The sequence below is a fragment of the Oryctolagus cuniculus genome, chromosome 7 (assembly GCF_051225735.1).
Source record: "Oryctolagus cuniculus isolate XC-2025 breed Fujian yellow rabbit chromosome 7, ASM5122573v1, whole genome shotgun sequence".
NCBI lineage: Eukaryota > Metazoa > Chordata > Mammalia > Lagomorpha > Leporidae > Oryctolagus > Oryctolagus cuniculus.
Window position 1 is genome coordinate 53,589,246 of NC_142873.1, and position 27,582 is coordinate 53,616,827.

At 39.8% G+C, this 27,582-nt stretch overlaps 1 protein-coding gene across 1 annotated transcript in view; it reads right to left on the bottom strand.

Annotated features, from left to right (window-relative positions):
- The window catches only part of MAN1A2 (mannosidase alpha class 1A member 2), a 196,872-nt gene that overhangs the window by 125,896 nt on the left and 43,394 nt on the right, over positions 1–27,582 (bottom strand). Inside the window, exons 2-3 of the mRNA XM_002715724.6 lie at positions 15,761–16,016; positions 11,217–11,313 (exon numbers count right to left, since the gene is read on the bottom strand). Coding sequence (XP_002715770.3) covers positions 11,217–11,313; positions 15,761–16,016 — 353 coding nt within the window. The remainder of the gene's footprint in view (positions 1–11,216; positions 11,314–15,760; positions 16,017–27,582) is intronic.

Here is a 27,582-nt window from a genome sequence, read left to right on the forward strand (position 1 = left end):
TAGCCACAAAAATACCTTGGAATAAACTTAACCAAGGATGTTAAAGATCTCTACGATGAGAATTACAAAATCTTAAAGAAAGAAATAGAAGAGGATACCAAAAAATGCAAAAATCCTCCATGCTCATGGATTGGAAGAATCAATATCATCAAAATGTCCATTCTCCCAAAAGCAATTTATAGATTCAATGCGCTACCAATCAAAATACCAAAGTGCTTTTAAATTCATCTAGATAATAACTTAAAAGTTTTCATAGGTTCTGCATGAATCTCATCAAATTTTTCTGGTTTGTCAGAATCTTCAGTATTCTCTTCATGAATGACCATGTTGACTACAAGTAAAGACAGCTTTAGTTGTTTAATTCCATTATTTATTCTTTTTCCTTTCCTAAGTGTACTGGCTAGGACCTCTAATACAATGGTCCATAGACGTGAGAGAGCTTGCTTAGCTCACAATCTTAGGGGAAAGTGAGTGTTTCAACATCAAGTATGCGGAGGATTGTTTGAAATTTTTGTTTGTTGTGGGGTTGTTTAAATTCCTTTTCTCAGGTTGAAGAAATTCCCTTTCATTCTAGTATACTGAGAGTTTTTATCAGGGATGGATGTTGAATGTTATTAAATGCTTTTTCTATATCTACTAAGATGATCACATAATATTTCTCTTTTATTTCCTGATATATCTTGAATTATATTATGCAATTTCCAAATGCTAAAACATAACTAGGAATCCCTAGGGTAAACCTACTTATTCATAATGTATTATTCTGTTTATATATCAGTACTCTAGATTTACTAAGATTTAGTTTAAGATTTTTATGTTTATATTCACAAGGGATATAGGTTTACACTTTCTTTCTTTGTAATATCTTTGTCTGATTTTGGTATTAGGGCTTTGGTGGTACCACCAGGAAGACGGAGAATCCTAAATGCATGAGCACATATCAAGAAAAAGCATCTCAGAACACGTGAAGCAAGAATTGAAAAACTGGGGGCTGGTATTGTGGATCGCAGGTTAAGCTGCCATCTGCAGTGCCAATATCCCATATAGGTGCCGGTTTGCATCCCATCTACTCCACTTCTGATCTAGTTCCCTGCTAATGCAGATGGCCCAAGTGCTTGATGGGAGACCAGGAGGAAGTACCTGGCTCCTGGCTTTAGATAAGCGCAGTGCGTCGGCTGTAGCAGCCATTTGTGGGGTGAACCAATGGAAGGAAGACCTTTCTCTCTGTCTCTCTCTCTCTCTCTCTAACTCTGCCTGAGGAGGGAGGGAGGGAAGAAGGAAGGAAAGTAGAAGTTGAAAACAAAGAAAATATTTAAAAGATCAAAGAAACTAAAAGCTGCTTTTTTGAAAATAGTGATAAAATTAATAAATCTCTAGAATTGACAAAGTGAAAAAGAGAAGATACAAATTACTAGTATAGGAATATAGCGAGATGATCACTACAGCTCCTACATTCAAATGGTAACAACTTCTATGTACATTATATCAACAAATCAAATGAAACAAACTCAAACAAAATTCCTCAAAAACCAAAAAAAAACACAACTCACCCAAGATGAAGCAGAAATTTAATCTGTAGTTTAAAAATCTTAAAAAAAAAAAACTACAGATGCAAATTGTTTCACTGATGAATTACACCTAACTTTTAAGAGAAAAATAAAACCAGTTCTAAATAACCTCTTCCAGAAAACCAAAATAGAGGATACTTTCAACTCATTTTATGAGAACAGAAATATGCTGATACCAAAAGAAGACAAAATACAAGGGAAAGGGGAGGGTTGCAGGTGGGAGGGACGTTATGGGGGGGAAGCCATTGTAATCCATAAGCTGTACTTTGGAAATTTATATTCATTAAATAAAAGTTTTAAAAAAAAGTACAGAACAGTTTCTCTAATGAATATGAAAGCAGAAATCAGCAATAAAATAGTAGCAAAGCAAATCACAGATAAGTTGAAACAGTAAAAAAGAATTTGCTTATATACATATACAAAACACAAACGTCACACACACACACATATACACACATACAGAAAATAAAATCACCCTTCAAGGAACACTGTAGGGGTTGGAGTGGGAATTTGTCTCTGTCTCTCGTACCTACTTTCAAATAAACATATTTTTTAAATAAAAGCATTGCGATGTCAAAGAATACTTTTAACCAAATCAAAATTCTTTGTTTTAAATATGAAAAGACTTATCCCTAACAAAGCTCTTTCAATTCTCCAGAGTATCTAAGTAAAAAGAATTTATTCTGCTAATCACTGTTTTGATAATTATTATCAGTGCTAACTTTTCAGCATTATTTTGTTCTCCTCATTCACAAGCTCCGGGAGCAAATTCTAACTGGGTAAAAGCAAATGAATATATTCTATCATCTTAGTTTTTGGTTCAATCATGGGCACAAGACTCAATTTAAAAAGAAAGAAAAACAGAAAGAAAGGAGAAAGGGGAGAGGGAGAGGGAGAGAGAGAGAGAGAAATCATTCAACTGAAGTCTTTCACCAAAGTTTCTAAGAAATGTGAGTGGTCTCCTCTCTGCAATGCTCTTTCTACAGATGAAGAATTCAGATGGCGTGAAGCGTTAAGCGACTGCAGCCTTACTGCTACACCGCCAGCCTGAGGCAGAACACGTGAAGTAAAACAGAGGAGAGAGATAAAGGGAAAGAAAGCTTAGTGGGAATCAGATATACAGTAAGACTTCACTGCACTGATTAAATTCCCTTTTTAGTTTAAGTCATCTTGAAATGAATTTTCTGTTATCTACAGTTTTCTGATGCCAATGACTAGACAGAAGTCAAACATGATTTTAATTTTCATATAAAAGACTGTTTAATAATCAGGATTAAGTAAAAGGAAAAAGAACATGTCTTAACTTAGTGCTTCCCCTACACCCCAGAATATTTTGAGAAAAAGTTTGATATCTGCCTGCATGTTGTTACAGGAACACAGAGACAGGACTTCTAATGGCCCTTCTAACTATAAAATCCTGAGTACACAGAGGCAGAATTTGGGATGTCAAACCAAATGCTGAGCTCTATACCTGCTCTTAAACCTTTTCTATTTTCAAAAAAGACAGATTTTTTAAAAAACAAAAAGTTCAAGCACTCATTAGCAAGAATATGATATGTAGAGGCCGGCGCAGCGGCTCACTAGGCTAATCCTCCGCCTTTGGCGCCGGTACCCCAAGTTCTAGTCCCGGTCAGGGCGACGGACTCTGTCCCGGTTGCTCCTCTTCCAGTCCAGCTCTCTGCTGTGGCCCGGGAAGGCAGTGGAGGATGGCCCAAGTGCTTGGGCCCTGCACCCGCATGGGAGACCAGGAGGAGGCACCTGGCTCCTGGCTTCGGATCAACACAGCGCGCCGTCCACAGGGTGCCGGCTGTAGCGGCCACTTTGGGGGTGAACTAATGGAAAAAGGAAGACCTTTCTGTCTGTATCTCTCGCTCACACTGTCTAACTCTGCCTGTCAAAAAAAATAAAAATAAATTAAAAAATAATATTTACAAAAAGAACAGGCTAAGTAGCAAACAAACAAACTCTTAAATAAACTAAAGCAAACCTACAAACAAAAGACAAAACATAATACAGGATCTATTCCTGCTTAGCTTGCTTGGCTAGGAAAAACCTTAGCTTTTTTAAAAATTTAATGGAAAACATAAACAGTACATCTTGACTACTGAAAATCTTGGAGATTACATGCTCATTTTTTCTACAATTTCCCTGTAATTTTCTCCTCACAAAAGATGCTTACCATGAGCTGAATTTATTTTTTTCTATCTTTAAAATTTCTTTTTTTAACTTTTATTTAAGAAATATAAATTTCCAAAGTACAGCTTTTGGATTAAAGTGGCTTCCCCCCCCCCATAACTTCCCTCCCACCCACAACCCTCCCATCTCCCGCTCTTTCTCCCATTCCATTCACATCAAGATTCATGTTCAATTATCTTTATATACAGAAGATCAATTTAGTATATATTAAGTAAAGATTTCATCACTTTGCACCCACACAGAAATACAAAGTGTAAAGTAAGTACAGTTTGAGTACTAGTTATAGCATTAATTTAATTGTACATCACATTAGGGACAGAGATCCTACATGGGGAGTAAGTGCACAGTGATTCCTGTTGACTTAACAATTGACACTCTTGTTTATGGTGTCAGTAATCATCCTAGGCTCTTGTCATGGATTGCCAAGGCTATGGAAGCCTTTTCAGTCCACCAACTCCGGTCTTATTTAGACAAGGTCATAGTCAAAGTGGAAGTTCTCTCCTCCCTTCAGAGAAAGGTACCTCCTTCTTTGATGATGCAGTATCATGACCAGTACCTATCTGATAAATGTTTAATATCTCAAAAGTTCTAAGGAATACAATTTGATTTGAAAAAATAAAAAATTAATATCCATTTTTTTTCTTTCTTTTTTGAAAAAAAAAAGAGACAGATGACAGATAGACATCTTCCACCTTCTGTTTCACTTTCCAACTGCTCAGGCTCGGCCGTGTTGAAGCCAGGAACCTGGAACTCAATTCCATACTCGAGCCATCATCTGCTACCACCCAGAGGAGCCAGGATTCAAATCAGGCACTCTGATACAGGATGTAGACATCCAAAGCAGCAACTTAATCACTGTAACAAATGTCCACCCCCATATTTATTACTAATTATTATTAATAATTAAGAAGGAATGAGAAGCAAATCACAAAGAAATCCATACATGACATGGATGAAAAATTTTCCAATGATCTTGAGACTCAGAAGCAAAATCAAGCTAAACACTAGAAATTAAGACTTCAGTATGTCAAATAAAAATACGGTGGAAAGCCTTAACAAAAGACTTGGTGAGGCTGAAGCAAAATCTTTAGAAATATCTCAGACCAAAAAAAAATTAAGAAAATAAAAAACAGTGTTGAAGATTTATAAGAGGGACTAGTGCTATGGCATAGCAGGTAAGGCCGCCTCCTGCAGTGCTAGCATCCCATATGGGCACTAGTTACATCTCAGCTGCTCCACTTCCAATCCAGCTCTCTGCTATGGCCTAGGAAAGCAGAAGAAGATGACCTAAGTTTTTGGGCCCCTGCACCCATGTGGGAAACCTGGAAGAAGCTCCTGGCTCTGGCTTCAGATTGGCCCAGCTCTGGCTGTTGCAGCCATTTAGTAAGTGAACCAGCAGATGGAAGACTCTCTCTCTCTCTCTCTCTCTCTCTCTGCCTGTGCTTATATGTAACTCTGCCTTTCAAATTAATAAATAAATCTTTAAAAAAAAGATTTATGAGATACTATCAAATGATCCAACATACAGATCCTAGGAGTTCCTCAAGGTGTGGAAAGAGAATGGATTAAAAGGCCTATTCAGTGACATAATAACAGAAAACTTCCATAACTTGAAGAAATTTTGGAGAAATCAAGGGATGTCCTTGTACAGGAAGCACATAGAACTCCTAACAGACATGACCAGAGAAGATCTTCACCACGAAACATTGTACTCAAACTTTCAAAAGTAAAACATAAAGATTTTAAAATGTGCACAAAACGCCAGGTTACCTTCAGAAGATCTCCAATTAAACTAACAGTTGATTTTACATCAGAAACTCTACAGACTAGGAGAAAATGGAGACACTCAACAAGAAAAAAACTGTCAACTAAAAATACTGTATCCTGCAAAGCTCTCATTTATGAATGAAGGTGAAATAAAGAACTCCCACAACAGAGACTAAAAGAATTTGTCACCATTCATCCAGCCCTACCAATGATGCTTAAGGATATGCAACACACAGAAACACAGAAAGATAGTCATCACTATGAAAGAATATGAAAGCAGAAAATCTCTTAGTAAAAGTACAAAGAAAATCCAAAACAATCCATAGGAAATTTTATGGAAAAATGGCAGGGCCCAGTTGTTACTTATCAATAGTAACCTTGAATGTAAATGGCCTAATTTTCTAATTAAAAGATATAGACTTGTTAAATGGATTAAAAAAACAAGATCCATCAATTTGCTGCCTACAAGAAACACACCTCACCATCAAGCATACACACAGACTCAAAGTGAAATGATGGCAAAAGATATTCCATGCTAACAGAAAACAAAAATGAGCAAGTGTGGCCATCCTAATAGACAAAATAGAATTTAAAACAAAAACTGTTAAAAGAAACAAAGAAGGGCACTATGTAATGATTAATTAATCAATTCAACAGAAAGATGTGACTCTAATAAATGTATATGCAACCAATGTCAGGACACCTGGCTATTGAAAACAAGTATTAATGGATCTAAAGGGAGACACAAGACTCCAATATATAATAACGTGGGACTTTAACACAAAACTTCTATAAATGGACAGATTACCTAGACATAAAATCAACAAAGAAAAACAGAGCTAACATACATTATAGACCAAATGGATCTAACAAATCTGCAAAACATTTCATCCCACAGTTGAAGAATACACATTCTTTTCATCAGTGCATAGAACTTTCTCTAGGATAGACCATACACTAGGCCATAAAGCTAGTCTCAGTAAATTCAAAAAATCTGAAATCATAGCATGTATCTTTACTGACCACAATGGAATAAATCTGGAAATTAAAAACTCAAGATTCTCTAGGAAGTATGCACAAAGAGACTGAGCACACACTTCTGAATGGAACAGTGAGTCATAGAAGAAATCAAAGGGAAATAAAAAAAAATCCTGGAAATGGATGAAGATGACAATACAACATCAAAACTTATGGGATACAGCAAAAGCAGGATTAAGAGAGAAGTTCATAGCAATTAGTGCCTACATCAAGAAAGGCATCAAATAAGGGATCTAGCAATGCATCTCAAGGACCAAGAAATACAGTAAGCAAAACTGAAAATTATTAGGAGGAAAAATAATTAGAGAAGAGATAGGGGCTGGCGCTGTGGCGCAGTGGGATAACGCCCTGGCCTGAAGTACTGGCATCCATATGGGCACTGGTTCTAGTCCCGGCTGCTCCTCTTCCAATCCAGCTCTCTGCTATGTCCTGGGAAAGCAGTAGAAGATGGCCCAAGTCCTTGGGCCCCTGCACCTGCGTGGGAGACCTAGAGGAAACTCCTGGTTCCTGGCTTTGGATTGGCACAGCTCTGGCTGTCGCGGCCATCTGGGAAGTGAACCATCAGACGGAAGACTTCTCTCTCTCTGCCTCTCCTCTCTCTGTGTAATTTCTGACTTTCAAATAAATACATAAATCTTTTTTATAAAAAAAAAAAAAGAAGAGATAAACAACATTGGAGAAAATACAAAAGATTAGTAAAATGAAGAGCTACTTTTTGAAAAAATAAAGAAACCTAATACATCACTGGCCCAACTAACAAAAACAAGGCGGGGGTTGGGGGGAGAAAAGACCAAAATAATAATATCAGAGATCAGAGATGATGAAGAGGATGTAACAGCAGATACCACATAAATAAAAACAATGGGCCGGCGCCATGGCTCACCAGGCTAATCCTCCACCTGTGGCGCTGGCACCCCGGGTTCTAGTCCCGGTTGCTCCTCTTCCAGTCCAGCTCTCTGCTGTGGCCCGGGAAGGCAGTGGAGGATGGCCCAAGTCCTTGGGCCCTGCACCAGTATGGGAGACCAGGAGGAAGCACCTGGCTCCTGGCTTTGGATCAGCACAGCACGCCGGCTGTAGCGGCCATTAGGGGAGTGAACCAACAGAAGGAAGACCTTTCCCTCTGTCTCTCCCTCAATGTCTATAACTCTCTCTGTATCTCTCTCTCACTGTCTAACTCTGCCTGTCAAAAAATAAAAAAATAAAAAAATCATCATGAATTACTACAAACAAATGTAAGTCAACAAATTGGAAAATCTAGAATAAATAGATAGATTTCTAGACATATACAGGCCACCAAAACTGAGTCACTAAGACACAGAAAACCTAAATAGACCAATAACCAAGACAGCAATTGACAAGACAGTAATAAAGATCATCCTGAAAAGAAAAGCCAAGGACCAGATGGCTTCACTGCTGAATTCTACCAAACTTGGGTAGATTTCTGCACACATACAATCTACCAAAATTGAGGCATGAAGACAATGAAAACCTAAACATATCAATAACCAAGATGGAGACAGAATCAGTAATAAAGACCCTCCCAAGAAAGAAAATCCCAGGACCAGAAGGCTTCACTACTGAATTCTATCAGACATTTAAAGAACTAATTCCAATTATTAAAAAAAAATTCAAAACAATTGAAAGGGAGAGAACCCTCCCAAACTCTTTCTATGAAACCAACATCACCTTAATTCTAAAATCAGAAAAAGCTACAACAAAGAAACAGAACTATAAACCAATATCCCAGGTGAACATAGATGCAAAGATCCTCAACAAAATACTAGCAAATTGAATCCAACAACACATTAGAAACATCATTCACCCAGACCAAGTAGGGTTTATCCCTCATATTCAGGGATAGTTCAACATATACAAATCAATAAATGTGATACATCAAATTAAGAAATTGAAGAATAAAAACCATATGATTATCTTAACAGACAAACAGAAAGCATTTGATAAGTAAAACATCTTTTCATGACAAAAACCTAAAGCAAACTTGGTTTAGAAGGAACATTCTTCAACACAATCAAGGCAATATATGACAAACTCACAATCAGCTTCATGTTGAATGGGGAAAAGCTGGAAACATTTCTACTAAGATCCAGAATCAGACAAGGATGCTCACTTTCACCAATGCTATTCAATATAGTCCTGGAAGTCTTAGCCAGAGTCATTAGGCAAGAAAAAGAAATCAAAGGGATACAAACTGGAAAGGAGGAAGTCACACTATTCCTGTTTGCAGATGACATGATTCTGTACACAGGGGAACCAAAAGACTCCACTAAGAGACTACTGGAACTCAATAAGAGAGTTTAGTGAAGTTGTAGGATAGAAAATTAGCACACAAAAATCAATAGCCTTTGTATACACAGACAATGCCATAGCTGAGAAGGAACTTGTAAGATCAGTCCCATTCACAAGAGCTACAAAAAAATTTTAAATACTTTGCAATAAAATTAACCAAAGAAGTCAAATATCCCTATGATGAAAATCACAAAACATTAAATAAAAAAATAGAATAAGACACAAAAAAGTGGAAAAATGTTCCATGTTCATGAATTGGAAGAATCGGTATCATCAAAATGTCCATACTACCAAAAGCAATTTACATATTCAATGCTATCCCAATCAAAAATACCAAGGACATTCTTCTCAGATCTAAGAAAAATGATGCTAAAATTAACATGGAAGCACAAAAGACCCTGAGTAGCGAAAGCAATTTTGAACAACAAAAATAAAGCCACAGGCATCACAATACCAGATTTCAAGACATACTACAGGGCAGTTATAATCAAAAAGCCTGGTACCAGCACAGAAATAGAAATGTAGACCAATGGAACAGAATAGAATCCCCAGAAATCAATTCATACATCTACAAGCAACTAATCTCTGACAAAGAAGTTAAAATCAATCCCTGGAGAAAGGACAATCTCTTCAACAAATGGTGCTGGGAAAATTAGATCTCTGTGTGCAGACATATGAAACAAGACAAGTACCTTACACCTTATATAAAAGTCAACTCAAAATGGGTAACGATCTCAATCTATGACCTGATACCATCAAATTACTAGAGGAGAACATTGGGGAAACTCTGCAAGACACTGACATAGGCAAAAACTTCTTGGAAAAGATCCCAGAATCATAGGCAATCAAAGCCAAAATAGAAAATGGGATTAGACCAAGCTATGAAGCTTTTGCACCACAAAGGAAACACTTAACAAAGTCAAGAGGCAATAGACAGAATGAGAGAAAATATCTGCAAACTAAGCGACTCGAAAAGGCTTAATATCCACCATCTATAAGAGCTTAAGAAACTCAACAAGAATAAAACAATCTAATTAAGAAATGGGCAAAAGACTTGAACATTTTTCAAAAGAGGAAATTCAAATGGCCAACAGCCAAAAAAAAAAAAAAAGCTCAGGATCACTAGCCATCAGGGAAATGCAAATAAAAAAAAAACTACAGTGAGTTTTCACCTGAACATAGTTAGAATGGCTCTCATACAAAAATCAAAAAACAGGGACATGAGGAAAAATGTTCCCTAATCCACTGTTGGTGGGAATGCAAGCTAGTACAGTCATTGTGGAAGGCAGTATGGGGTTTCCTCAGAAAACTGAAAATAGATCTACCACATGACACAGCAATTCCACGCCTGGGAATTCACCCAAGGGAAATGAAATTAGCATATAAAAGAGTTACCTGTATCCCTACATTTATTACAGCTCAATTCACAAAAGATAAGATATGGAATCAATTCAAATGCCCATCAACCATTGATTTGATAAAGAAAATGTGTCACATATACACAATGGAATACTACTCAGTTGTAAAAAATGAAATCCTCTCTTCACAACAAAATGGATGCAACTGGAATCCATTATACTTGGTGAAATAAGCCAGTTTCAGAAAGACAAATACCATATGTTTTCCCAGAACTGTGGTAACTAAAGAGTATAAAAATGCAAGGCATAATTACTTGCACTGTAATCTGCATAAAATTATTCCTGGGCATAAACTGTTGAGAAGAAATGCCTTAAAGTCTATCACACAGGACATATTTACATGTCACGTTGTCATTGGTTGTATTGCACTGATAAAAATTCGGAGTGACTAACTGGTCAAAAAAAACTGCATATGGGTGAAATGGTCATTTATATATTCAATTGTTGTTTACAGCTGTAGTCTATATCCCACTAAACTAGGGTCTTTTTGCATTTTATCTGTTAAGCCTCTTATTTGGTGAAGTATTAAGCCTTTTAATATAATATAAATTTAAAACACTATCTCAACAACAACAAAAAAAGAAAGACGGGAAGAAGAAGGGTAGAAGGAAGGAGAATGGGATGGAGGGAGAGTGAGGAAGGGAAATACCATTATGTTCTTGCTCTTTTACCTACAAATCATATTCAATCTGTTAAAAACTAATTAAAATTAAAAAGGAGAAAGAGATTATGTAAACAGAAAATCCATCAAATATCTGTATATTCCAAAGCAACCAGAATTAAATCTTGACTGAAATTTACAAAAAAGGTATGTAAAATTACAGTTGCATAAAAATATTTGTATTTTTAAACAATAAAGTTATATCTAGCTTTAAAAGATGGAGGCAAAAACTGAAATAGTAATTACAAAAAGTAAACTTACCAAATATGTTAGTGGAATGTCCTTTCCTTGCAATAGGTCTGAGTTCATTATGTCCCCATCCATACGCCCTGTAATTATCCCAGGCATGTTTCATCATCTAAGAGAAAATATATTATCCATCAATTTAGATTATTCAAAAACTGTTATTTTTAAATTTCATGTAATTTAGGGTTCTATTATTATACCTTTATCCACTCTCCTATAATTGCTATCTTAGTATTTGATTCAATAGCATTTTTATCAGTGTGAAAATATATGTAACTGTTTAATCTCAATCTACACAGCAGTAAAAAATTACATCTAATAGATGAATGACTTTTCTTAAAGAGGAAGGTGTCTGCTTGGCATTCTTCCCTTTTAAATGCTCTCAATCCTTTTGAGAACAGCTTCTTTACTAGGATTATAAAAGAAGCATCAATCAAGGGTGCTATTTCTACCAGTCCTAGGTAAAAAGTTATTTGAGGGGACTGCTTTGTGTACAGTGGCTTAAGCCCTTAATTGCAATTCTAGCACCCCATATCAAAATGCCTGTTCAAGTTCCAGCTGTTCTGCTTCCTATCAAGCTTCCTACTAATGCACCCATGAGAGAGCAGGTCACAGGATAAGTGCTTGAGAAATCCGGATGGGAGTTTCTGGATTATGGCTTTATAATAGCCCAGAGCTGGCTGTTGCAGACATTTGGGGAATGAATCAGAAAGTGGAAAATCTCTCATTCACTATCTATCCCTCTCTGACTTTCTGTTTTTCAAAGAAATATAAAAATAAACCTTTTTTAAAGAAGATTCATTTATTTATTTAAAAGGCAGAGTTAGAAGAGGCAGAGGCAGAGAGAGGGAGAGAGGTCTTCCATCCACTAGTTCACTCCCTAAATGGCTGCCCCAGCTGGAGCTGGGCCCGTTTGAAGCCAGGAGCCTGGAGCTTCCTCCAAATCTCCCCACATGGGTGCAGGGGGCCAAGGACTTTGGCCATCTTCCGCTGTTTTCCCAGGCACATTAGCAGGGAGCTGGATCAGAAGTGGAGCAGTCAGGACTTGAACTGGCACCCATATGGGATTCTGGCACTGCAGGGGCTGGTTTCACGAGATACATCACAGTGCTGGCCCCACAAACCTTTTTTTTCTTAAGTACTTCAAAAAGTTCATGTAATATTAAATTAAAATATAAGTTTTTTGACACAAAAAAATTCTAACATCCATGCACATGAGAGATCTCCAAAATGATCATGAAAAATGCCTATTATAGAAACACTAGGATGGATTTCAAAAAAAAATTTTGCATCAAAATGAACTTCTTTTAATCCCATTTATTCACAAACCTTTTGAATATGTAAGCAAGTGAACAAGGCTGTGTTCCAATTAAACTTTGTTTTAAAAAACAGACAGCAGGCAGAATTTGGTCCACAGGGTGTAGGTTGCCAAGACAAAGTAACTGTGCACATACCAGTCAAATAGTGACAACTAAGTCATTTTACACATATTGTTACGCACTGGGAAACAGAAGGACTCTATTTTCCCATCTCAAGATGTATGTATTATATAATACTGGAACTGATAAGGGCTCTCTCCCAACATGGAGAAAATAAATAACAACAAAAGAGACAGAGGCTGATGGAATTTCTTACAAGGATCTCTACAGGCATAGATTCAAGCCAAGTCTGAAGTCCTACTTTATAGCCATTAAGCTATTAAATATTTTTAAATCAATTAGTTTGAGCCAAGTCTCTTATAATCCAAGGAGTTCTGAGCTATCCATGAATACAGTATTTAATTATGTATCAGTTAAATAATATAATAGTAGACTGTGGTATGTTAAAAATCAGTTCATGGGGCCAGTGCTTTGGTGTAGTATGTAAAAGCTACTGTCTGCACTGCTGGCATCCCATGTGGATGCTGGTTCAAGTCCGGGTGCTCTACTTCTGATACAGCTCCCTTCCCTGTTAATGTACCTGAGAAAGCAGTGGAAGGTGGCCCAAGTACCTGGGCCCCTGCACCCATATGGGAAACCCAGATGAAGCTCCTGGCTAATTAGATTTGGCCTAGCCCAGCTCTGACTGTTTTGGCCATTAGGAGAGTGAACCAGCTGATGGATGAGCGCTAGCACTCAGGCGCTCATGCTTGCTCGCTCTCGCTCTCTCTCTCTTTCTCTTTCTCTTTCTCTCTTTCTCTCTTTCTTTCTCTTTGCCTCTCTGTAATTCTGCCTTTCAAATAAATAAATCTTAAAAAAAAAAATCAGTTCATTTAACAGCATATTATTCATTAAAACATTTCCCAACTTGTTTTATTCAGTCAGGAAGGAATGAAGAAAGAATGTGGTTTGAATCTACAGCATAGTTGAGGGGTATCATGACAAGTTCCTTAAAAGATGGGAGATATGCTAACTACAAGCTTGTTTATGAGAATATCTATCAGCATTACCCAGATGCCAAAATTCAAGATCACTATATCTCTAGAATACAAATACAAAATTCCAATGGCAATATATGAGAACAATATTACACCATGATCAATGGCAGTTTAATCTCGGAACATACAACTAATTTATTAATTTCAAAAGCCAATCTATGTAATCCTCCATGTTAACAGAATAAAAGCATTGGGGGAAATCACATAATCATCTGAACAAAAATGCAGACAGAACATGACAAAAGTCAATACTCATTCATGATTAAATAAATAAATAAACAAAAATATCAGCCACGTTCAGCAAGGAAATGTACTCAACATAAAGGGTATCTTTCAAAAAACCTATAGCTAACACATCATACTTAGTGGTAAAACGCTTGAACCCCTAAAGCTGGGAACAAATCAAGTATGACCATTCTTTTTTTTTTTTTTTTAAAGATTTATTTTATTTACTTGACGAGCAGAGTTACAGAGAGAGGAAAAACGAGAAAGAGGGAGAGACAGTGAGAGAGAGGGAAGGAGGGAGGGAGGTTGATCTAACATCTCTGGTTCACTCCCCAAATGACCTCAACAGCCAGGGATGAGCCAGGCCAAGCCAGGAGCTTTATCTGGGTCTCTCACATGTGTTCAGAGGCCTAAGCACTTGGGCCATCTTCCACTGCTGTCCCAGAAACAGCAGCAGGGAGCCGGACTGAAGCAGAGCAGCTGGGATTCAAACCAGAGCCCATATGGGATGCTGGAGTCAAAGGCAGCAGCTTAACCCATTATACCACAATGTCCGCCCCCATTATGGCCACTTTTTACCATCTATTTTCAACAATATATTAGAAGAACTAGTCAGTGAAATAAGAAATAAAAATAAAAATCATAAAATAAAAAGCAAAAATACCCCTATTCACAGAGGACATACCCATCTAGTGATATTAACAAATGACTTAGTAAAGCAATAAAGACATAAGTTTAGAAAACTAAAATAAAATGTATTTCTATATGCTGAGTCCTGTGAGTACTTCTAGTGAATCACTGAACCAGAGAGTCATCCTGAGGTCCCCTAAACTCAAGAAAATATAATTAAAACGACATCTGAAAACAAGTGAGATATCTGGAAAAAAAATATCAATGTCTCTCCCATTAGAGTCCAAAGAAACTGCATTAAGCAATCCACACATGAATTATAGACTGTAGTGGTGAAGTACAACTAGACAGCAGTTTTATTTCGATTTCACTAAGGCCAAGGTTTTAGAATTCATAAGGCCAACCTTAAAATACCTACTTAACTTCCAAGAATAACAAACTGAAAGACTTTTGAAGTTTTTAAGAATGTTGAAATCAATCCATTTCCATTCTTCAATCTACGGACACTCTCTGGAAGAAATGTGCTCTTACTCTGAAGTATAGCTGAGAAGTATCATGACATGTTCCTTAAAACATGGCAGATATACTATCTAGAAGTATGTTTTTGTGAAGATTTGCATAGCATCTAGCAGAGTCCCTTGTAACTGAACTTAGAAAATTAATTCATTGATAAATGAAAAACAGATCTACATATACATATTTATAGAATTCAGAATTTGAAAAGATCTCTCTAAACACAGAGTAGATGATATAATAATTCAGACCAGTTCATATCAAAATTTTTAATTGTCCGGCTGGTGCCACAACTCACTAGGCTAATCCTCCGCCTGTGGTGCCAGCACTCTAGGTTCTAGTCCCAGTTGGGGTGCCGGTTCTGTCCCAGTTGCTCCTCTTCCAGTCCAGCTCTCTGCTGTGGCCCGGGAAGGCAGTGGAGGATGGCCCAAGTGCTTGGGCCCTGCACCCGCATGGGAGACCAGGGGGAAGCTGGCTCCTGGCTTCGGATTGGTGCAGAGCACCGGCCATAGTGGCCATTTGCGGGGTGAACCAACGGAAGGAAGAGCTTTCTCTCTATCTAAATCTGCCTGAAAAAAAAATAATTATCTCACAACCAATATTAAGGAAGAAACCGACTTCAAGTCCTTACAGCCAACTTTGAACCTGAACTATACCTATGACCCAAGAACAAACAAAATCAACGTATGATACCACTGATGGCATAAATATATTTATACGCAGTCACATAATACATTTCCATAACCACTCTGTATCACAAAGCTCAGCTTATTACCTCTTTAATTTTTTCCCTTTTCTTTTTTACGTTATTATCTTCTGGGTCCCCACCACTTATTCCTACAAGGTTTGCAAGAGGGACTGGTGGCAGTGACTTGTTTTCTTTCATCTTCTTTTCTCGGACTACCTTATTTTTCTCTGTCTGAATTTCTGCCTGGATTTCCTCCTTTGACTTTTTCAATTTTTCTTTTGCTTCTTCTAGAGCCTTCTCATGATCGGCTCGAATTTTATTTCTCAGACGTTCTTCTTCTTCCCTGTGAGAGAAGCAGAAAAAAAGCTGATAAGAGTGACATCCTTCTTAGGAAGAACTTTAACCTTTAAACATGTAACTTAAAGGTTCCTCTTCTACCCGACAGTTGTTGTCTACTCCTGTCACGATAAGGTAAGAATTATCAGTGAAACTGAGATCTGTTCAAACAATAAGTTAAACATAACTTGGTATGAGAAAGAAAATGAACCCTAGATGCTAAAGAGCAATATTTAAAACAGTAGAAGGAGAGGAAACCTGGAAACAAAATTATCATTTCAGGTCTAACAAGCATGCAGAAAATGGCAACCAGTAACTTATCTGTAGACACTAGTAAAAATATGAATCAGTGAAAACTAAATGGACAAGAGAAAAAATTTTTAAAAAGGAATATAGTATCACAGAAGGCTCAAAAATATAAATAGTACCAAAGAAAAAAGGGAAATGACAGGATGGAAAATTCTTCATTTGTTATACAGTACAGTATATGTTTCTAAAACTTTTAAGTTTTTGGAAATAACACAGACCTCAAAATACAACAGTTTCCAATTGATGTAGTCATGACTACTTAAAATTCTCTTCAGCCCTAGTTAAAAACATAGATTCCAATTTAGTCTCTCAGTATGAAACCTGTGAATCTGTATTATGAAGAAATTTTCAGATATTTCTGGTATACACACTGGTTTGGAAACCACTACTTTTGTGGACACCCACTGGGTTTTCCACCTAGTCCTGTTCTTGTGAGAGGCACCTCAATCTTGTCTCCACAGTACCCCAACTCACATGGATAAATATAGCAGTGCTTGCTATCAACCGTTATTTCCAGATCAACCAATGATGACCAATGCTTAATATCTAAACCGACAGTAACCAGAGTTACTTCTGCAGAAATTTAATTCAAATTCTGGTGCCAGCCCCCAGCAGACCACTTCAGACAGGAAATCCCGAGTCCACTAAGCTGCAGATAGCAGCGGGAGGGGGAGCTCGGAGAACTGCATTTGAAGTTCTACACACTAAAAAAAGAGAAAGTATAGAAGAGCGAAGAGGTTGGGCAACACCTTGCCCATCTCTGCCCACCCCACCCCCCCCCCCGGCCCCATCTACCCAGACCTACAGCAGGATGAAAGAAACCATCTTGTTTGTTTACATTTTCAAACATAAGCAGGGGACTGCCACCTTTGCCTCCCATGCACATAGCCCATCAACTGCAGGGGCCACCTCACCACACCCCCCACACCTCTCCACCCAGGAACGAGGACCACAACATTTCAGAAGAATTTCTTCCCCACCATGCAAGCTGTACAACAAGGAGAACTCAAGCTTGCTCTATCTACCATTGAGAAGCGAGCTGGGTCCCAGTAGGGGAGTCTCTGTGCACCAGAGCTCATACTGGCCTCTACCACATTGAGAAGTGAACACAGCTCAAGTAAGTGGGGCTCTGTGCTTCTGCTTTAAATGCACGGACACACAGCAGCCCATAACAGAGGGAAACTTCACCACTAGAGAATCTACACAGACAAAAAAGTGAAAAAATACACATATAATGAAAAACAAAAGAAATACCCCAAATAAGAATAAGGAAGACACTATAATCCCCACAAAGGACACTACAACTCTTCAATAATAGAAAGTGAAGATGAAGAGATCAAGGATATGCCAGCAATGGAATTCAGAAAATTAATCGTCAGATTACTTAGAAGCAATCAGAAGCTTCTAATTCACAATCTAAATGAAAAGTGCTCCCTACAAATTGAGATATTAAAGAGAAGTCAGAATGAAATACTAGAAATGAAGAATTCAATAGATCAAATAAAAAATGCAGCAGAAAGCCTTAACAACAGAATAGGTGAGAGAGAAGAAAGAATAACAGAACTAGAAGACAAACTTCTAGAAATACTACAGTCAGACAAAAAAAAAAAAAGAAGAAGAAATTAGAAAACTAAAAACACAGTTGGAGATCTACAAGATACTATCAAGCAATCCAACATACGGATCCTAGGAGTACCAGAAAGTGAGGAAAGAGAGAAATGATTAGAAGGTCTTCTTAATGAAATAATAACAGAAAACTGTCCCAGTCTGGAGAAAGAAAGAGACATCCAAGTACATGAAATACATGGAACTCCCAATAGACACGATCAGAAAAGACCTTCACCACAACACTCTGTAGTAAAACTCCACAGTAAAATATAAAGATCTTAAAATGTGCATGAGAGAGATGCCAAATCACCTTCAGAGGAAACCCAATTAGACTCAACCCAGTTTGAAACTGTAAAGTTATACAGTTCTGCAAATATTCCTATGGACTTACTTCTAGGGGTACAGCCAAAAATTTGCCATGGGACTCCAATCCCATTAAGCTAGGTGGTAATAATGCCATCTTAAGTGTTAAAGTGATTATCTTAATTGTTAAATGGATTGCATAAACAGGATTAATTGTTAAAGGGATCATATAAATAAAATCAGGTGACTGGTAAAAACAATAGATAAAATTAAAAAGAAGAGAACGTTCCAACATGGGAAGCAGTTCACACAACAAACTCATAGAATGACAATCGCTCTAAATAGCACTCTGACCTCAGAATCAGCCCTTAAGGCATTCTGGTCTGGCTGAAAAGCCCAAGAGAGCATTTCGGGCATGGAAAGCTAAGACACTATGTCAAAAAAAAAAAAAAAAGTCCTACATGAAGGATCTCTATGAGTGTGATCCCAGTGGAAAGAAGGGGCCATCAAAGAAGAATGTACTTTTCTCTGAAGGAAGGAGAGAACTTCCACTTTGCTTATGGCTTTGTCTAAATACTAACAGAGACTGTGGACTCAAAAAGCTTCCATAGCCTTGGCAGCTCATGTCAAGAGCCTCAGGTGATCAATGGTGTCATGCATAAGAGTGTTAATTGTTAAATGAACAACTGGAATCACTGTGCATTTACTCCCCATACAGGACCTCTGTCCTCAACACATTTTACTATGAGAACTAACTGTAAAACTTGTTCCCAGTTTTTTATATTGTGTGTGTGTGTGTGTGTGTGTGTGCAAATTGTTGAAATCTTTACTTACTATAGAATAGAGTTGGTCTTCAGTGTATAAAGTTAACTGAAAATGGATCTTAGTGGAGCACAGGACTGGGAATGAGAGAGGGAGAGGGAGGAGATGTGGGAATGTGGGCAGGAAGGCAGGTAGGGTGGGCAGAATCACTGTATCCTAAAGTTGTACTTATGAAATGCATGAAATACATATTTAATGTATTCATTAAATAAAAAGTTTCTTTGTGAAAAAAATTACAAAAACCCAACAGTTGTTATCACTCCTTAAATGAAAAATGAAAAGGCCATTGGAACATCCTACACATTTTAACATCTCAAAAAATAAACTGTATCACCAACCTAAGCCAAAAGCTTTTGGGGTCATTGGTTTAGTTTAAGTGGAAGGTTGTTGAGAAAATCCCTAGGATTAGCTGCAGCTGTGATTGGTCCCTGCCCTGCTCTAACTTTATAAGGACCAACTGTCATGAAATACAAATTTATGCAAGTCCCTGCTGGACTGCCATTGGTCCATTTCTTGCTCTGACTTCCTAAGGAGCCCTATGGTTACAGAATTCCACACACCTATATAAGCAGCTGCCTGGCCCAAGTTTTTGTCCATCTTACCAGGGAGCTATTGTGGTGACCTGTGTGACCTGGACCCATCTATGCTGGCGTTTGTGCTTGTTGGTGTTAGTGTGCTTTTTTGTTTGTTTGTTTCTTGTTCTTTTTTGTTTATTCTTTTTTCATTTTGTTTTAGTTTGTTTTTTTCCACCTATTTATTTTTGTACCCATTTTGTTTTTTGAAGTTTTTTTTCGTTTTTGGCTTCCCACGTTTAGTTAGGCAGTGCTACTAGATTTCAGTGTTAATGTAGTTATTTAGTGTTTGTTTTTCTGGTTTCTGTTTTCAGTTTTGTTTGGATAGTACTTAGTCTTGCCACTGTGTGTCGTTAGTATAGTTAGTGTAGGTAGTATGGTACCATAGTGAGATCAGCAGATAGTCCCTTTGTTGTCCCTTTATTTTCTTAGGTATTGTAGTGAGGGTAGCACATTAGTTAGTGTTTGTGGACAGAAATCTTAGAGAGTAGGTCAGAGAGAATAGTTAGGGACACAGCATGGAAAGCCTTAAGGACTTCGAGGCTGAAGCCAACCCTCAGCCTGAGCTCCAGTGGCTATCCCTCGTGGGCCGGGGAAGTTTCAGCATGCTGTTTCTGGCCCACCAGGCATCCAGCGAGCAACAGGTGGCTGTGGAGCTGTTCCAGGAAGACCTGAGCAACCCCTTGGACACCAGATGGGCAAAGAGAGAAGTCTGCATCATACAGCTCCTAAGGCACCAGAACATCATCGAGCTGCTGGAGGTGTCACCATTGCTTGGTGTTGGAGCTGGCTGATGGGGGCAGCCTCTATCAGTATGTGATGGACCAGAGCGGCCTGCAGGAGTCCGAAGCCAAGGCCACATTCAACCATATCCTGGCAGCTGTGGGCCACTGCCATGTGCAGTGCACAGTGCACAAGGACCTCAAGCTGGAGAACCTGCTGCTCGACTCAGACCTGAAAATCAAGCTGGGGGACTTTGGGCTGAGCTGCCAAGTGGCCAAGGGCACACTGGTGCACGGTTTCTGAGGGATCCCAGAGTACAGCACTCCGGAGGTGTTCCAGCTGGAGGCCTATGATACCTTCGCCACAGATATCTGGAGATCGGGCGTGATCTTCTTTGCCATGTTAGTGGGGGCCATGCCCTTCAGTGGGAGGGACCTGGCAGAATTGCAGGACTGCATCCAGAGAGGGTGTTATGAGCTGCCTTTGCACAGCCAGCCCGGCCCTGGGTGTGCTCCTGAGCTTGCTGCTCAGCCTGGAGCCCATGCGAGAGAGGCCTATGGCAGAACTGGCTCGGCAACACTGGTGGTTCGACCTCTTACAGGAAGAAGTCAAGGACAAGGAGGTGACGCCGGTGCAGTCCCTGGGAGTTCCTGAGGACCCAGAGGCCCAGGAGTACCTAGCGGGCCTGGGTCTGCTGCCAGGCACTGGAGCTGCAATACTGTCTGGCTCTGATGGTTTCAGCCCAATGTCGCTGCAGTCGGACTCGTGAAACCTGGAGCAGATGCAGCCCTGTGGGTAGAGTGTGAGTCGGGCCACAGCCTCACTGCACAACCTCACAGTGTACGGGGCACACCTACATACGTGGCCTCAAGGGAGGTCCAGAGTGCGGCTGCCCTTCTCACCTATGAGCCCCTGTCACCCCAGTGCCACAGGGAGCCTGAGCCTGAGCCAAAGCCTGATCCTGCTGCTGCTGCCGCCCTGCCTGCCTCTCTCCTCCCTGGACAGCTGCAAGAGGAGAGAAGCCTTGGTGCCAGCTCAGCCCCTAAGTCTGTCCCTGTGGCCACCCCCTCCAGCCCCTGCCCTAGGATCAGTTGGGACCTGGTGGTGCCAGAGGTCCCAGCCTCCTCAGGTTCAGCTGCCTCTATCCTGAGCAAGGGTCAGCAGGGGCTCAGCAGGAAGAGTGGCAGGATCGTCAGGTTCCTCCTGCGGGCTTGCTGCATCCTGCCAGCCCCAGCCAGCCGCCCTGGCCCCCAGTAGCCCACCTTGGGACACATCAAGAACAAGGGTCTGCCAGCTGAGCTGCCTGAGGGTTTTCATTTGCTTGAGACTTTTGTGTGCTTCTCATAAATAAAAATCATAACTGTATGAAAATAAAAAGCACTATTCTCAAAAAAAATTTTTTAATTAAATGGGGAGGAAAAGCCTATATAAAAACATATAGCAGCTTTATTTCTAACAGGCAAAAACCAGAAATGACCCAGATATCTCCAACAAGTAAATACTTACATAAATGGTAGTATATGTACGCTATGGAATACTACTTAGCAATAAAATGACATTAATACATATAATTTATATGAATCTCAAAGGTACTGTTATGAGAATGAAAAAAGCTGGGGCCAGCATTATGTCACAGCCAAGTTAAACCACAGCCCACAATGCCAGCATCCAATACTGGAGCAACATTCGGAGTCCCAGCTGCTCCACTTCTGACCCAGTGTCCTGCTAACACGCCTGGGAAAGCAACATATGATGGTTTAAGTACTTGAGGCCCTGCCATCCAAGTTAGAGACCCAGATGGAGTTCTGGGCTCCTGACTTCAGCCTGGTCCAACCTCGGCCACTGCACCAATTTTGGGGAATGAACCATTGAATAAGACAATTTCTCTCTCCCTCTTGCTTTGTCACTCTGCCTTTCAAATAAATAATAATAAATCTCTCTTAAAAACAATAGCCAATCTGAAAAGGTTGCATACTATATAATTCCATTTACATGACATTCTCAAAAATAACAAAAAGTTAGGGATGGAATAAAGCAGTAGTAGCTAGGAGTTATGAGTAGAGGCAAAGAATAATTATAAAAATTAACACAAGGAAGGGTTTCTTTATGATACAATTATAATGTATCCAAATTATGGTGGTAGTTACAACAATGTATAAATGTGTTTAGAATTATAAACCTGTACACCAAAAGAGAAAAACATCAATTTATAACTAATATTAAAAATAAAAAAAGAAAATTGGAGTGCTAGCAGTAAGAAGGTGCCAGTAGGGAAAGAAGAAGGGAGAGTAGGGCCGGTGCCATGGTGCACTTGGTGCCTGCGGTGCCGGCATCCCATATGGATGTCGGGTTCTAGTCCCGGTTTCTCCTCTTCCAGTCCAGCTCTCTGCTGTGGCCCGGGAAGGCAGTGGAGGATGGCCCAAGTGCTTGGGCTCCTGCACCCACACGGAAGACTGGGAAGAAGCACCTGGCTCCTGGCTTTGGGCCGGCACAGCACTGGCCATAGCAGCCATTTGGGGAGTGAACCAACGGAAGGAAGACCTTTCTCTCTGTCTCTCTCTCCCTGTCTATAACTCTACCTGTCAAAATAAAAAAAAAAAAAAAAAAAAAAAAAAGAAAAGAAAGAAAGAAAAAGAATAAAGAGGGAGAGTGAGGTGCAGAAGGGCTAGAGAGTCAGGAACAAGAGTCATTCAGTAGGGAGAACAATCCATGGAGCCTGCAACCAGATTGGATGTGGAAGAAATAAGGCAAGAAGCAGCCAACGTGGGCCCCTGAGTGAATCTGAAAAACTGACATGTGAACCCATCAGTGAAGAGACTGAGGCAGGTGAGGGCAACATCATCACACAGGTGTTGAGTGAAGTATTATATAAATAAGATAGCCAAGGCAGACACCACTCAAGAACTCCCTACTCCCTACTCCCACCCCATCACCTTCCCAACACAAAGACACAGTGTGCCTAGCTCCAGAGAGCAGATCATAATCCATCTATGCCATTCAGTCTTTCCTAGCTGCTTTTGCCACTAGGAGTTACCCAAATAACCCTATTTCAACCAAGAGACAAAATACTTCTAGAATACAGTTTCCTTTATTGATTAAATGTGGACAGAGCAGGTTAAGAAAAGGGCCTTTTACTGATAACTCCATACCTACCATATATTTCTGTCTTCAAATGCAGTTTTGATGCCAAAAGCTATGACAGCCATCTCACAATCAAAAGGCAAAAAAGACTGAGGACAAATCACCAACATGGCTCAGGAGAGAAGAGAAAGAGGGAATGCTGCTCTCACTGTGTTATTGCCAGGACCCTCCTCTGCTTGTCCCCGTCCCCAGAGTTCAGATTCTGTCCAGTAACTCTTGAGTGCTCTGTCACTTCCAACTTAGAATCTGCCCAACTCACCTATCCACCCACTGTGCAAGCATGCACCCACATTTGATAAAACAGAGGTCTGGACTGAGTCCTAAAGAAGAAAAACATCAAGTGGAGAAGACTGGTTCTTTCAAAGGGAGGTTTCTGTCCTGATGACAAGTCAGGGAGTTTTCCACAGGGACCCACACTCTCCACATCCAGCTCCAAGCACCATGTTACCTGACATTACTTCTGAATGGCAAGTTAGCTGGCTCATAGGCATCACTCTGTAAAGTATCTTCACCCACAATGAACCTCCACAGGTATTACATGCAGTCTCTAAGAACCCAACATGAGACAGGAGAAGGATATAGGCCACAAATAACCCACATGCCCTCTCAGAGCTTCAAAATGCACATGGACTATGACCTGAGAAGTTCTGCAATTCAGATGACCTAACACTTTCCAAACATACTTATAGTCTCCCTTTTCTGCACAACGATGTTAGCATGCCATGGGACATAAGGACACAGAGGAAGTTTCGCTAAGCCATCAGTCATGCCTGTGGCAGAACCTTGCCATGGTTTCACCATGTAACATTAGATACATGGCACTTCTGAGACTCCTTTTCTCATCTGTAAAAACAGAGCTTCTGCCAGCCTCACAAGATTGTTCACAGGAGCAGGTGAGATGACACACAAGCTGAAAAGCCCAGAACAGCCCTTAGTTTCCTTCCTCCTCTAACGGCCTTCCCTTCTCACCAGCACCATTACCACCACCGCTGCTGCATGTGCATGCACACAAACACACCACCACTCAGGGATGCGGGCTAACACCAGCGTCCTTAAGGGACCCAAGACCTACACTCAGAGACTTCTTATAACTCCCTGGCTTCCATAAACTGGGTGACAGGAGCCAGCTAATGGGCACATCTACAAGAATTTGGAGGCCACCAACCCCTGCTAAGATGTGGCCTACCTCTTTTAAGGTAGAATTGGCAGACACTTATGCTCTCTTTAGCCTCTTGATTCCACTGCTATAATTGGCTTTTGTCCTTATGTCTGGGACAGTATTCAAGCCCAGTGCCCTTTAATTTCTAAAACAACTCTGAAGACTCCCAACTTCTGAACTCTGCATGAAAAATTCACTTAAAGAAAAAAAAGCACTCTGTCTACAAACCCACACTAGGCATGAGCCCTGGTCTTTGGAGAAATGGATATTAAGAAAAGCTATGTATTCAGGATGTCCCCTATTTTGTTTCTGGATAACTTGAAAATACCTCAGCATAGGAGTCCCTGGAAACAGTTTAAACAACTTCAAACTCTAAGGGAGCTCCACTGCATAGAGTCCTTTCTAGTTCAGCTGTTTCCCTAGACAGCTTCCCCCACATCAGGAGCTGAGCAAACCTTTCTGCAAAAGTCTCCCCCCAAGGCCTAAACAACACAACATAAAACTCCTGAACCAGACTTCTTTTATAAAACAACTTCTCTGAAAGAAAATCAGAAAAAATAAATATGTATTTCAGCTACTTTTTAAAAAAAATATATATGTGTGCACAGGAAATCCAAGATAATACTTAAAAATAAAAATAGTATTATTCACTTAAGAAAATTCTGATTTTTACCCAAGCTCCAAAATGATGTATCTAACTATCCTACCTCAGGACTCCATTTAACAAATCCAAAACAGAACCACTGATTTTAGTGCCTATAACCCACTTTTCTGTGAGTTGTCTTCATCCTGGTAAATGCCAATTTTATTATTTTCAAGTTTCTCAAATCAAAAACCTAGTCCTACTTCTCTTTCTCCATCTAACTCAAATTCAACAGCATTTGCTCTCATTTCACCACCTAATCCTTCTCAGTGCTATCCACTTTGCTCTATCCAGCATGCCTGCTGATCATCCTAACGCCCTCCAGTAGCCCTCGTGCATCCATCTGCCCCCCTGCAAGCTGCTCTCCAGTCACACTGCACATCTAAAATGAACCTGTCAGGCCGACACTGTGGCATAATGTGTAAAGCCACCACTTCATTGTCAGAATCCCATATGGGTGCCGGTTTCAGTCCTGGCTACTCCACTTCCCCCATCCAGCTCTCTGCTATAGCCTGCGAAAGCAGTAGAAAATGGCCCAAGTCCTTGGGCGCTCTGCACCCACATGGCAGACCCAAAAGAGGGTCCAGGTTCCTGGCTTCGGGTCAGCACAGCTCCGGCCATTGCAGCCATCTGGGGAGTAAACCAGCAGATCTTTCTCTCTCTGCCTCTGCCTCTCTGTAACTCTGACTTTCAAATAAATAAATAAATCTTTAAAAAATAATAAAATGAATTTTGTGTAATATCGACGATGACACTCCCTCACTCAAAACACTGCATGATTTCCCTTAGTATAAGAAATACTATTATGGCCTATTAAGGAATTCTATATGATGTGCCCTCTACTAATCTCTCCAGTTTCATCTCACATATACTGCTACCTCTTTGTGCTATAGCCACATACTTTCTTTCAGTTGTTTTACCCATCATGTTCTTTCCCACCAAAGACCCCACTTACGTATGATGTCTCTAACTCTGCTTACCATAGTCTTTCTTGTACACTCCTTACCTTCAAGTCACTGATCAGTCATAACTTCTCCTAATCAGGCAAATTTCTCTAAAATACAGTCTCATGGCACCACACACCTCTCCTTCATGGTATTTAAAATTGGTGACTTTTTGATTAATGCTCATCTGGTAAAACCAGACTCTATAGGTTCACAGACCTGTCTGATTTTTTCGTTCCAATGTATCCCTCAATGCCTAGAACAGCATTTAGCATCTAACAAATACTTAAATACTTAAACAAGAACAATGATTCCAAGACCTCACTTAAAATAATTATGATATAGGCCGGCGCCGCAGCTCACTAGGCTAATCGTCCGCCTTGCGGCGCCGGCACACCGGGTTCTAGTCCCGGTCAGGGCGCCGGATTCTGTCCCGGTTGCCCTTCTTCCAGGCCAGCTCTCTGCTGTGGCCAGGGAGTGCAGTGGAGGATGGCCCAAGTGCTTGGGCCCTGTACCCCAGGGGAGACCAGGAGAAGTACCTGGCTCCTGCCATCAGATCAGCGCGGTGCGCCAGCCGCAGCGCGCCAGCCGTGGTAGCCATTGGAGGGTGAACCAACGGCAAAAGGAAGACCTTTCTCTCTGTCTCTCTCTCACTGTCCACTCTGCCTGTCAAAAAATAAAAAAAAATAATAAATAATAATTATGATATAGACAGTCTATGGAACACCTTGAGAGTAGAAACAGTCAAAACAGGTATAAACAACAATTCCGACTTCAGGGTAAGCAACAGATATGTACTCTCAAACTCATTTTAAGATTCGTGATATGGTTAAAATTCATTATATGATGATACATCTTAGGTGTCATTTCTTTAAAGATTTGTTTGCTTGCTTGTTTGTATGTTTGAAAGGCAGAGAAATACAAGAGGCAGATCTTCCATCCACGGGTTCACTTCCCAAATGGCTGCAACAGACCAGGCTGGGCCAGGCTGAAGCCTGAAGTCAGGAACTCTATTTGGTGGCAGGAGCCAAGGTACTTGGCCCTCATCCACTGCTTTCCCAGGTGCATTAGCAGGGAACTGGATCAAAAGTGGAATATCTAGGACTTAAACCAGCATGCTAATACGGGATACCAATGCTGCAAGCAGATGTTTAAATCATTGAACCACAATGCCACTCTACCCCAGTAGTTATTAATAACAATGCCATGTGATAGTTTCCTATTTTCATTTACAATTCTTATTAACTAAATGCTAAGAACAATAGTTCCTCCATAAGTATATATGATGCCAACATGAAAACAATTTAAAACTTACACAACAAATTTTTAGTTACTTTTTTTTAAAGGTT